Source organism: Phycodurus eques, chromosome 14 (genome assembly GCF_024500275.1).
Source record: "Phycodurus eques isolate BA_2022a chromosome 14, UOR_Pequ_1.1, whole genome shotgun sequence".
Taxonomy (NCBI): domain Eukaryota; kingdom Metazoa; phylum Chordata; class Actinopteri; order Syngnathiformes; family Syngnathidae; genus Phycodurus; species Phycodurus eques.
The window spans coordinates 19,239,882-19,253,325 of record NC_084538.1 but is presented as its reverse complement, the minus strand read 5'-3'; the positions used below and the strand labels follow the sequence as shown (position 1 = coordinate 19,253,325).

Here is a 13,444-nt window from a genome sequence, read left to right as displayed (position 1 = left end):
GGCAATGTTGATTTGGCAGCATGGCCAATGTCGGCAATATTCGCTTTCCTGTTTCAATTAGCCATTGGCAAGGTGGAAATCAGGCAGCGCGAGCCCTGCATAACTAGAATGTGGCCCACACCAAAAATGAGTTTGACACCCCTGCCTTAGATCAATCAGAAGCTCCAAAATTGCATACATTCCTCCCGTTTAGCAGTCACAATCCAGCTTCCACATCTGTTTGCATTAGCAATTACGTTTGGATCCATTTGGAACAAACAAAGCTTTCGTAAATAATCCCCTTCATCAGCAAAAAGGGTCTGTGTGACATGTCAAACCAGGTTGAAATTAAAGCCTCAGTACACAACAAAATCAATTGTCTGGGCTTTAACAGGGCATGAAAGCTATGAAAGCTTTTTCTGCTGCCAGCGACACCAAATATGATGTAGATTAATGCAACTACAAACACATGTTAAATTTCCTGGGGGCATCATCAGTGTTGGAAGTGAAAGGTATTTCTTAAACCACAGAGAAGACTCACATTCACTCTACATTTATTTAAGTACAGGATGCTTAGTGTTAAATGATTTCCAAGAAACATGTTTACTACCTGAGGGTATATAAAAAAAGATTTCCGATCCAGTTTACCAAGAGAAGAGTAACAGCTCACTTTTTTTTTTTTTGAGCGATTCCAGTGCTTGAAAGCTTGCTGGCTAAAGAAATGTGTTTTAGAGAAGGTTTGATAAGACTAACACAAATGTATGACTTTCGATATAGAAGTCTGCTTGTTGTTGCCTTACTAATGGAAGGAAGGAAGAGAGCGTGCGCAGGAAAATGTCAAGTCTGTGTAACCGTCTCCATTGACATTCTCCGGAGACAAATTGAAGGATTTTACACTTCGTAACTGCCCGTCGTGCTCCATTTATTGCCAAAGGAGATCTCTTCAGGACTCCTGCTGTTGAGAGCCGGATGCAAACCAGTGGGGGGCGTGCTTACTTTATTACAGTCTGTGTGTCATGTCAAACGCAATGCATTCATTTAGAGTAATTGTGAATCAGTCCATCCATGTGTGAGTGTAGGAGGTTGAAGCAGAGTCAAAGATAGACAGACAAAGAAACAATATGGCGTGAATAGCTTCCATCGAGCTGCAAAATAGCCATCTATCATACAAATTCACACTTACAATAATCTGTTGTAGGGAAGTTCATCAGAGGAATCCCAAAGGACGGGGATGTGGGAGTGATCGGCAGTCCGATGGGCAACCGTGTTGTGCTACTGGCCACCGGTGGAAACTCTCCATTTGCTGAAAAGAAATATAACATGTTATCACCACAATATCGCATTTCAAACTCCATGTGCAGCAGTGAAATGCAGTTGCTATCACATTAAATAGACAAGTAAGCAGACTACCAGCTAACCCCTTACTGCCATTGTGAATATGTGGAACCTGCAGCAAGGGTTTCATTTGGCTATAAAAGAGAGAGGGAAGGCATACATCCAATTTTCCCTCCCCCTATCTCTTCCAACAGTGAATGAGGAAGCACATTCAGTCTAGGTCTTCTGTAGCAATCCATCAAGCCTCCAGCCCCAACCACATTTCCAGGACTGAGATCATATGCTTGCTGGTACCTTGATCTCATCCTGCTTAAACTCTCTCCCGGGGTGAAGTCTTCTTGGCAAAATGGCGCCTGATTGGCTATTACTGCACAAGATAGAGGAACTTCTCCCCCCTAAAGATGTTAAAGTAAGGGTGACTAATTTTAGCTGCTGTGGTTGGAAGCTGTCCTGGAAAATTGTCACCTGTCCCCATTCTGTATGTTTCAGTGTGGAGAAAAGATGAGTTTTCACGGTTGCTTAGCTGAAAGCCAATATAAATGAGTCACTCTTGGTGCTGACGTCAATGCATTGCACTCAGTAGCTAGCATTAAACTATGTGACAAACTCATTAGTTGCTGACAAACTTCCATCAGCTTGTGTGACAGGAAGATATATAAAATATATACAGTGGTGTGAAAAAGGTGTTTGCCCCGTTCCTGATTTCTTATTTTTTTTTGCATGTTTGTCACAGTGAAATGTTTCCCATCATCAAACAAATTCAAATATTAGTCAAAGACAACACAAGTAAACACAAAATGCAGTTTTTAAATGAAGATTTTTATTATTACGGGAGAAAAAAAATCCAAACCTACATGGCCCTATGTGAAAAAGTGATTGCCCCTCCTACCCCGTTAAAACATAACTGTGGTTTATCATAGCTGAGTTCAGCTTCTCTTGGTACACCCAGGCCTGATACTGCCACACCTGTTCTCAATCAAGAAATCACTTAAATAGGACCTGACTGACAAAGAGAAGTAGACCAAAAGATCCTAAAAAGCTAGACATCATGCCAAGATCCAATGAAATTCAGGAACAAATGAGAAAGTAAGTAATTGAGATCTATCAGCATGGAAAAGGTTATAAAGCCATTTCTAAAGTTTTGGGACTCCAGCGAACCACAGTGAGAGCCATTATACACAAATGGTGAAAACATAGAACAGTGGTGAACCTTCCCTAGGAGTGGCCAGACAAACAAAATTACCCCAAGAGCAGAGCGAAACTCATCCAAGAGGTCACAAAAAACCTCAGTTAAGGTCAGTGTTCATGACTCCACCATGACTCCATAAGAAAGAGACTGGGCAAAAATGGATGTCAGAGTTCCAAGACAAAAACTACTGCTGAGCAAAAATAACATTAAGGCTCATCTCAATTTTGACAGAAGACATCTTGATGATCCCCAAGACTTTTGGGAAAATACTCTGTGATCTGACAAGACAAAAGTTTAACTTTTTGAAAGGTGTGTATCCCATTATATCTGGCGTAAAAGTAACACTGCATTTCGAAAAAAGAACATCATACCAACAGTAAAATATGTTGGTGGTAGAGTGATGGTCTGGGGCTGTTTTGCTGCTTCAGGACCTGGAAGACTTGCTGTGATAAATAGAACCATGACTTCTGCTGTCTACCAAAAAATAAGGAGAATGCCCGGCCATCTGTTCGTGACCTCAGGCTGAAACGAACTAGAGTCCTGCAGCAGGACAATGATCCAAAAGACACCAACAAGTCCACCTTTGAATGGCTGAAAAAAACCAAATTGAAGACTTTGGAGTGGCCTGGTCTAAGTCTTGACCTGAAGAATATTGAGATGCTATGACATGAACTTAAAAAGGCAGTTCATGCTCGAAAACCCTCCAATGTGGCTAAATTCTGCAAAGATGAGTGGGCCGAAATTCCTCCACAGCGCTGTAAAAGACTCGTTAGAAGTTATCACAAAGGCTTTAACTCTTTTTTCCCATTTGTGTGCACCAGTTACAAAATCAATAGCTCATTCCCAACCCTGTAATCCTCAAATGAATATAATAATTAAAAGCTCTGCTGCTTGAGAGTTCTGTGCAGATTTGATGGATCACGTACAGCATACAAGTGAACACAATACGTTTGATAGGTTGGATGAGTGGAAGCACTTTACACATCACCTCGCTGTCCCACTGGAAGTAACAGTCTTATACGGTGTTGTCTTAACAAAAGTTCAGCATTTTTAGCGTGTGTGAGAATCTAGAGCAAAGTTATTATTCCGGGAATCTGGGAATACTCTGGGATAGGCAGTGCTCTAGCATGCAGCATTTGAATGTTGCTGCAGCAACTACCGAGCAGGTTGAGAGAGTAGCATGAACCAGAGGCCTGAGAAACAGCTGAATGAGCTTTAACTGTTCATTAGTAGGGTGCCGCAAGCTACCTGAAACCCTCCAGAAGCCGGCCTTGTTGGAGTCAAACATTAATGGGAAATCTAATTATGTGTAAAGTACAGTAGCATCGCTAGGCAATAGGATCACTGTTGGTATGTCATCCAAATATGTAGTTTTTCCTCACATTTACAGTGGCGTTACAAAGTATTGCCCCCCTTGTCTTGGTCTCTCTGCACAGTGGCTGCAACGGTCCGTCAAAATATGTCAGTGGTGCAAAAAAGATGAAGACTACTGCCTTTGAGAGCTGGGCCAAATCAGCTGATTGTGCAGTCCTATACTCTTAAGTCTTTAAGGTTATCCAGTGAGGTCGGTGGGTCGTGAAAAAAAATGAGCATCTTAAACAACAACCTCTGGTGCTCATTTGAGAACCAGACCAAAATTGTAATGTGCCCCTCTTCATATATTATGGTATCATGGTTAGACTTTGCTCATATTATGCATTTAAAGTGTGGTTGTACAAATAAGCAAGCAAATGCACCTGAAAAAACTGAGTGTGACCACTTCATCGCTGATCACTATGAACATGCTTGGGGGGCTGTTCAGCATCTGCACTAACAGGTCCATGGTGTGTCTGTCTGCACCCAGAGGTGCAAAGGGATAATTACTAAAACATATTGCTTTTAAAGTCCCCCCAATGTCACCAAAAAATGTCTTGTAAATTTGACACATCACAGAAAAGAGTTTTGTTAACAAACCAGACAATGAATGAATGTGAAGTCGGGCTTCAAAATGGTCACGAATTGAGACATATTTTTCATCTTCCAGATGCTGTGGGCATGTCGCTGAATGCTCTGAAAGCGCCTTTTCCACGGAACTTTTAACCGTTCATCAAATATGTTCCTTCTCTCACAGCTCCTAAGTGGGGAGAAGAGAATTCCCAGCGATGAACATTTCACACACTCTCATGGGCTGCAGAGAGGCAGCCTCTGAGTCCCAGCGTAATGCCCAGCAGCGGCACCGCCGGGAGAATTTCCCCTCCTTTGCCCCCATTGAAATTCAACGTGCATATGCGCTGCTGTGGCTGCCGAAGGGTGTACCCTATGCAGCCACAGCAGTGCACCCACCACGGTCCCCCTGGATGATTTTTTTTCCCCCTCTTCCTCCTTGCCCCGCGACATCGTGGCTGGCAACTCTGAGGCTGACAACTAACACTGTTGCACCGAACCGCCTCTAACCACTGGCAAGCTGGCAAGGCGCCATGGGGCAGCGGAACATGTTCGCCGCTACCTTCCAGCTCAACACACACGGGGGAACACAGCAAAGACAGTGTAGCCCAAATAACAGAAAACACATTACATGTCAGGGAAGATGTATTTTTGGGGCGTTCTGGGGATAGTTTGATGGCTAACTACACACTATACTGGTAGAACTCGCCCACATTATTATGAATGAGGAAGTGGCAATTCTCCCGAATGGGCACTGCATGGAACAAGGGCACTTGGTGTTTATATAGTAGGGGAATGAACTCGCGCCAGAAAGTATCCGCCCCAGCATGCTTTCGTCGCCCAAAAAAATTAAATGAATGAATGAACAAGAGTTTGAAGCTATGGCTCAAGAATTCAGTACTATATTGTTCTCAGTCTTTGCATGTTTTCAGCACTACAAACATATTTAATTGATTTAGAAACTAAACATGATAATGACTTTGGAGGGGATTCAGTAATTTAATTAAGGATTTTAACACATAATAATAAAATCATCATCAACATCATCATAATACATCCATCCATTCATTTTCTGAGCCGCTTCTCCTCACTAGGGTCGCGGGCGTGCTGGAGCCCATCCCAGCCATCATCGGGCAGGAGGCGGGGTACCCTGAACTGGTTGCCAGCCAATCGCAGGACACATACAAACAAACAACCAGTCGCACTCACATTCACACCTATGGGCAATTTAGAGTTGTCAATTAACCTACCATGGATGTTTTTGGGATGTGGGAGGAAATGGGAGTGCCCAGAGAAAACCCACGCAGGCACGGGAAGAACATGCAAACTCCACACAGGCGGGGCCAGGGATTGAACCCCGGTCCTCAGAACTTTATAAATCACTTAGAAACTGGGAGATGACCAGTCTGCTGCTGCATAATATTCAGATTAAGTTGTATTCCATGCAGTGTTGCATTCATCAGGGTTTCATCACGTCAGTCAAAAAGAATGCACATGCATCTTCAGCCTCTCTCATCAACTGGTTGGACTGATAGGCAATAAAATGTGACCGAGTCAAATGCAGATGGATAACATGGATACCTGCTCTGGATTAAGAGCTCGCCATCTGGAAAGTGAGCAAAGCTTAGATAGATGTTCCCGCAATGGTGCCAGAGGCCATAAACCACAAATTGGAGTGCAAATATCTCCTGGAAAATGTCATCTCTTTAACTAAAGGGCCTCTGACTCAATAAGCCAGTGTTGACAAAAGGTGATCGTGTATCTCTAGTCTAGACCAAACAATACAAGCCCTAATTCACACCCTGTCCAAGGTGGAGTGAGGCTTTGTTTTAATATACTCTATATCATAGCTTTTGACAAACACAGGCATTGTTTTTGACCTCTTTTGTTGTCCCCAATTCACTTAAAATTCATCGAAAGTGTTTAATATTGTAATGCAAGTCTGCAGTAAAGTGGAACCTCGACATAATGGACCCCGATATAACAGATATTGACGATAATGGACCATGGGGACTGAACAATATGGCCAAAAATAGTTTCCATTTGTCACTTAAACTACCGTTGACGAAGTCTGTTAGTTCCAGAATTGGCCACTGATGTTTACTGGCACTGTGGCGCAATACAGGCAGAGAATTGGACACACGTATTTCCGGGTCACATTTATACAATATGACTTGCAGTGTTGTACCTGAACGAAGTTCAGTGAACAAAATTTCATGAACTAGTTCATATTTTGGGCAAACGTGAAATGAAATGCCTCATGGACGTTACTGAGAATGCGCTTATCCTGGCATCTGTGAATGGTTTTCGAACAAAAGTTCATTTTCATTCACGAGTCCCGGGTTTTGTTAGGTACTTCCAGGACAAAACCCGGCTGAACACAATTTAAACGAGCCTTCATATGTCGGGAGATACACGCAAGCAATTTGGCGTGGCCGTGGCCACCATTCGTGTTTACATTAAGCAGGCATGCCGCAACTGCGTGAGTGCGTGAGGTACATTCCAGGACACTGCGTAAGTGGGAGTGAATTTTTCCTTTGGTTCTTTTGTAATACAGTACATAATTGTAAAAATAGATTACTAAGAACATTTTATTTGTATTAGAATACTTTAGTTAAAACACTGTATTGTGTTTTTGTTTACACATGAAGAACAAAAGTCCTGTTTTTGTGCCAGTTGTATTATGTGACAGAAGAGTCTCTGTTAGGATGAAGGGTAAAGTTTATAAAACAGTGGTGATGCCTGCCATGATGTACGCATTAGAGACAGTGGCACAGAACAGACCACAGGAAGTAGAGCTGGAGGTGGCGGAAATGAAGATTTTGAGGTTCTCTCTAGGAGTGACCAGGTTGGATAGGATGAGAAATTAGCTCATCAGAGGGAGAGAAGGAACATAGGCAAGGTTAGATATTTTGGAGACAAGGTTAGAGAGAGCAGACTTTGATGTTTTGGACACATCCAGAGGGGAGAGAGTGAGTATATTGGTCGAAGGATGATGAGGATGGAGCTGCCAGGCAAGAATGCTCGAGGAAAACCAAAGAGAAGGTTGATAGATTTCGTGAGGGAAGACATGAGGGCAGTTGGCGTTAGAGAGGATGCAGGAGATAGGCTTACATGGAAAAGGTTGACACGCTGTGGCGACCCCTAACGGGACAAGCCGAAAGGAAAAACAGAAGAAGAAGAGGGTGAAAGCTGCAGCTGGCTACTAATGTGAAATGAATGGGTGGCAACAATTGGTAAATGAAATGCCAGTATTTTGTGGGTAATAGCCCGTCAGCAACATATTGAAAAAAAAAAAAAAAAAAGAACGATGAACTAGTTCCTTTTTGGACCAGTGAACTGAACTTTGAACTAGTTTGGGTAGAAAATGAACAGCACTGATTAATAGATCCAGCCAACTGAGTAGCCTGGCTATGCCTATGTGGCGGCCAAGTTGAATGTGGCGACATTCAACAATGCATTGACATGGAGGCCATGATGGGAGGAATTCTATCTATTGTTGCATAGAGCTCTGTATAGAGAGAGCATGCATGGTGACAGTGTTTAAGAGGAATACGACACACAAATGTCTGGAGTCTGGAACATGCTATTTTGGGGACAGTAACACTTTTTTTTTGTAAAGCCATTTATCTATAGCATCTAATCTTAACCAATTTTGGAACTAGGGGGCACATTAATTCACAGCTCATGAAAGTGACCCGACTCGACTTGCCACTAGATATTACGACAACAAGCACACCAGTGTGGTAAGTTTTGATAGAATTTAAAACTTTAAGATTGTTTTTATACAGTATATATTTATAATAACGTTGTACTGTAGGTACTGGGCATTTTAGGTCATGAAAAAAGTATAAAACAATAACTTTGTACAGTAATATGGGTACATATGGCCACACCAATATTACAGATAATTAACTGTGACGTGCGACACCTCGCCGCTATTAGTCCATTAAATCAAGGTTCCACTGTCTATTGAAAGTTGTTAATAATATTCTTTCTACTCAGTTTATCATTGGCGAGCCATCAGGGTCAGCAAGGCCTTTTCTGCTGCCCGAAACACTATCTGAAGCCCCAACCTACATTTACAACCTTATTTCTAAAGCAGTATTTGTTTTGTGGCTTTTTGTTTGCCAACTTTTGCCATTTGGACACATATCTGCACAAGACCCAGCGGCCTACGGGGCAGCCGACCTGCTCAGCAGCGCCAGCTGATAGAGGAGTAACTGGAGACAGTGTGAGGGGAGGCAGAAGTGTACCTTTCAGTATGGACTATGATGAATTGATTGTGTTTACTATTATGGAGTAAAATGTTAAGTCACCAATAACTTTTTGAAATTAGGACTTTGAGCATGGCTGTTTCAGCATGGTAGTCCCGCCATGATCAAATCTCAATTTCATCATGTATTTTCAGCCTCCCTTCGTGCTCAGCATTGTGTTTTGCTGACTGTTCATCACGTTTAATGTTGAACTTCATCAAGCTGAGTGACGTTGGCACTAAAACACTGTTTAGTCATTCACTTGATTGGAAAATTGAAGGGTGTTCCAGCAAGCAGGTGTCACCAAGTTTGCAAAAGACATCTGAATTATCTGTATGAGCACATTCCTTAGTAATTAGCGCCCTGTGCGTCGGTTATATTTTATGTATTATGTGAAAATCGAGTGAGGTACATGAGATGCCACAAATAATTTTTTTATATTTTAACATACTTTTGATTTTATTTATTCTTAGTAAATCAGCTGATTAACTTGACCTGGTTGTCATATTTATATTTAGTGCAGAGGTTCTGTAGCATTACTATTCCTGTCACATATCAAGCATGTATCTTCAGGAAGGCAGAGATGGAGGAGTCCTGCACTCTTAACCTTTTGTTCTCCAGCCAGACAGGGATGCCATCTTACTCCTGGTTTCACCCTTTTTTTTTTTTAAATCTGTTTTTTTCACAAAAATATATACAGAGAGGTGAATGATTTGAAAGCTTCACCATCTAATGCTTCAAAAGAAACTTCAGCATGAACATGTTTTCTAAATTTAAAAATATTGCCCAAGAATTGCATGTAAATACAAAGCCATACAATATGCGAAAAAGGAGAAAATAAATAATAGTGGTTCATGCATAACAGCATAACAGAGCAAAAACCTTTGTGTTGAGAAATTAGAACAGTAATAGCTCGTCTGTCCCAAACGAGCTGTCCATTTTTAAACTAACTTTTAATCTGTTGCGAAATGATAATTCTAAGCACAATTTGTTTAATGCTTGTCTCTCACTTATTCACATAATCAGTATTCCTTCATCCATCCATCTTCCACTTATCAGTGGTCAGGTTGCAGAGGAAGCAGCCTCAGCAGACTTTAATTGTACAGGGACTGAACAGCCCATATCAGGTGGTCTGATAACCCATACTCCTTATAGCACCCCCCACAGGACTCCCTGAGGGACATGGTCAAACGCCTTCTCCTAGTCCATAAAGCACATATAGACTGGTTGGGTGAACCCCCATACAGCCTCCAGGACCCTGATGAGGGTGTAGTCCACAGTCTACAGTTGTCTTTTTTACATTTCCCCAAAATAATCAAGCAATTGTTTTTCAATAATTTAGACTGGGCTTTTATATTAAGGGAGGAATTTTAGTGGTATTCAACTGAGTTAATTAGATAAAAAATAACTCCTGTAAAACATTACCAACTTCAATACTGGTCAGGTGGATTATCAATGGCATTGGGTCACACTGAGCCCTTCATACAGCCACAAAAAGGTGCATTCTTTAATGATGGATTTAAAAAAAATAATCATTACTTCCAAGTGTTACGGTGGACGACTGGTTAGCACATTTGCCTCACAGTTCTAAGGACTGTAGTTCAAATCTCGGGCCTCGCCTGTGTGGAGTTTGCATGTTCTCCCTGTGCCTTCGTAGGTTTTCTCCAGGTACTCCGGTTTCCTCCCACATCCCCAAAACATGCATGGTAGGTTAATTGAGGACTCTAAATTGCCCGTAGGTGTAAAAGTGAATGTGAATGGTTGTTTGTTTATGTGTGCCCTTCGATTGGTTGGGAACCAGTTCATGGTGTACCCCGCCCGCAGTTAGCTGGGATAGGCTCCAGCACGCCCGCGACCCTAGTGAGGATAAACGGTACAGAAAATGGATGGCATTACTTCCAACCAAAGTCTGACAGAAAAAAATCAAAAGTACTCACAAGCCAGGAAGCAGTTCATACTGAAAGAAATGTTGTCAATTGAGATAACGGAGCCAAGCCCAGAACCAGGTCCATCTTCTGAGCCGAAAAGAAGCCAGAACCTGTGGAAGGAGAGCTGACCTTAAACATATACAACTCGTAAAAGGTCTGACAGCTCTGAAAGGAATTGAGGCAAAGAGAAATTAGTGTAAATTTTAAATGAAAGTCACTAAGTCACACTTGAGGTTTGGAGAAGAATTCTGGCCAGCTACACGGCAGTAATTGGAATTTCATTATCTTCTGCTTTAATTTTAAAAATACAGACATCACTCCATATTCGAGAGATAACACATACTTGTTATTATAATTTAATGCGTTAATCCACAATTAATTTGGACATAGATATTTAAACATGTATGGGATTACCTGAGCGTCTGTGGGTAGCGAGGATAAATATAGTTGTAGTCCTTGTGTAACGTCTGATTAGCTTTTTTTCATTGAGATGTCCAAATTAAATTGATCATCATTTCTCGGTAAGGCATTTCAATCAGTCTTTTCATACCAATGATCTACTGGCTAATCTGACTCTGGCTCGCTGTATTTAGGTGTATTTTCGGTCATGCTCTGACTATAGTCAGCACTTTGGGCTGTACTTATAAGCTCTACAAAAGGTCACTTCACAAAGACTTTAAGGTTCACCTGGTGGTTACAAACATGACATTATAATTTAGAACACAAGCACTACTGACTACATAACCCAGGAATAAAAAATTCATCACTCTCAGTGGAGCAGGATTATCTGAGCTTGAATGGCAAAGAAACCACCAGTCAGGGAAACAAGGATGCAATGGTTTATGTGGGTTTCTTCTTCCCTTTCTTCTTGTGTCTGTTTAGCTTTAATTGATCTCCTCTTTGAGGGGAAATCAGGGACATAGCTAATTGTAAGGCAGGAGGATGAAGCTGTGTGTATTGATTTCAACAATGTATCACAGTCAAGCAAAATAAAAAGGAGGTCGCGATTTTGTACACACGGCACATCCATTGTGTGGATATGTGCACTGTCGTCTCTATGGCATTCGTTAATTTCATCTAGTTGAGAGAGAATGGGGAAAAATGCTTTAAAAATGCATTTATGAGAGAGAAACAGACAAAGAAGAACTTATTGGTCCAGAGCTCCATTGTCGCGTGAGCGCCCAAGTATTTATATTCGTGTGATGGACAGTTGCAATGGGACTTGATGAGTACTTAAATCTAAAACCAATCTGATGCCTTAAGAACAGTTCAAACACTCTGCTTTGAAATAATCACAGAGTGACACTGGTGGGTGTCGTACCAGTCAGCCAGCCCATAAAGTGGAACTGTGATGAGTTTCCAGCCTCTATCAGATGTACTTTCGCTGGCTGAGTGCCACAGTTGGCGCTGGTCCTTGGGGCCAGTGCTGTTTTCTGCTATCCACAAAGACAGCGCCCCCTTCTGTATACCTCCAGAACACATCCAGAACCGAACCTGTGGCAAATATACAATACAGTCAAATAATTCTGTAGTACACGGCAACCACAATGAGCTTTGTGACAGCTGCAGTGCCACGAGATGCATCAAATAATATAAAGAATGTGGCTCATTTATCAATGTATTATAACAATACAGTCGTACCTTGACTTACTAGTTTAACTTGTTCCAAGACCAAGCTTGCAACTCAATATACTTTTATATTCAATAAATGATTGATTGAAATTAATTGAATTGAAATGCTATTAATCCATTCCAGCCCCCCAAAAACCCACCACATTTTTTTGGTAAGTGTTTTTCATAAAGCGAAATAGTTTTGCAAGATATAAAAACATAAAAGATTATTTTTAAAAGAACATAAAGAAATGAACTGGTTTTAAAATAGTTTAATTGTATAATTACTGTGCATTACTGTACAGAATAAAATCAAAACAATAACAAAAGAAAAAACAACTGTAGTCTTGAATGTGTGTCTTTGAGGGCCGTGGTCTCGTGAGTGACATCAGGGGCTGGAGCTGATATGTCCAACTTGGCTGGTTAGTCTGCCTGTGAGCATTTGGGCATGAGTTTAATAGTTTTAATGTAGCTTCTTGCGAGTGTTCCCGTTTTACATGTGTGTTTTTGAACATTTGTCTCATTCAATAAATCTGTTTTTCACATTACTCAAGCGGCGGTGTATCTAAAGCTTGCTTGTAACTCAAAAATTGGCTTGTAACGCAAAGGAAAAAAAATCACCTAAATGACGGCTCTAGCTCAATAAACCAAGTTAGGGCACTCGTACATCGAGGTACCTCTGTACATGTTTTGTCTTTTGTTCTTTGGATTGATGTTCTGTAAGCTTCAGTTCTTAAATGACATTTCACATGCCTGCTGAGTGATCCTAATTCTCATAGGTAAAAAAATCCCATCAGAGATTTAAATTAATCCAAAAAAATTACGAAGCTTGTTTCAGCCACTTGTACACGCATCCTTTCAGCTACTACCCAGACCTCGTGACTGTTGGGGAGGGTGAGAACGTAGATTGCTTTTTGCTTCAGCTTTCACTTCACTATGACAGTCCGATACAGTGACCTCATCATTTTGGGTGTCGCAACCATGGTCTCTGATTTAAGGGTGATTCTCATGTGGATTGTTTACTGTCGGCTGCAAACTGTCCCAGTAAATGTTGAAGGTCACAACTTGATGAGGCCAACAGAACCACATCATCCAAAAAATAGCAGAACGAGACATCCTCTACACCCTGGCTGCAAGTTATTGCTAGTGATGGGAATCAAACTCCTGAAATTTTACATAGCTGGAAGTAGCAGGCCAGACCCTGTACTCCTGGGGATAACCCC

General features: G+C 41.5%; 1 protein-coding gene across 1 annotated transcript in view; it reads right to left on the bottom strand.

Annotated features, from left to right (window-relative positions):
* The window catches only part of alk (ALK receptor tyrosine kinase), a 362,245-nt gene that overhangs the window by 73,379 nt on the left and 275,422 nt on the right, over window positions 1-13,444 (bottom strand). The window contains exons 9-11 of the mRNA XM_061697428.1: window positions 11,932-12,104; window positions 10,620-10,720; window positions 1,163-1,282 (exon numbers count right to left, since the gene is read on the bottom strand). Coding sequence (XP_061553412.1) covers window positions 1,163-1,282; window positions 10,620-10,720; window positions 11,932-12,104 — 394 coding nt within the window. The remainder of the gene's footprint in view (window positions 1-1,162; window positions 1,283-10,619; window positions 10,721-11,931; window positions 12,105-13,444) is intronic.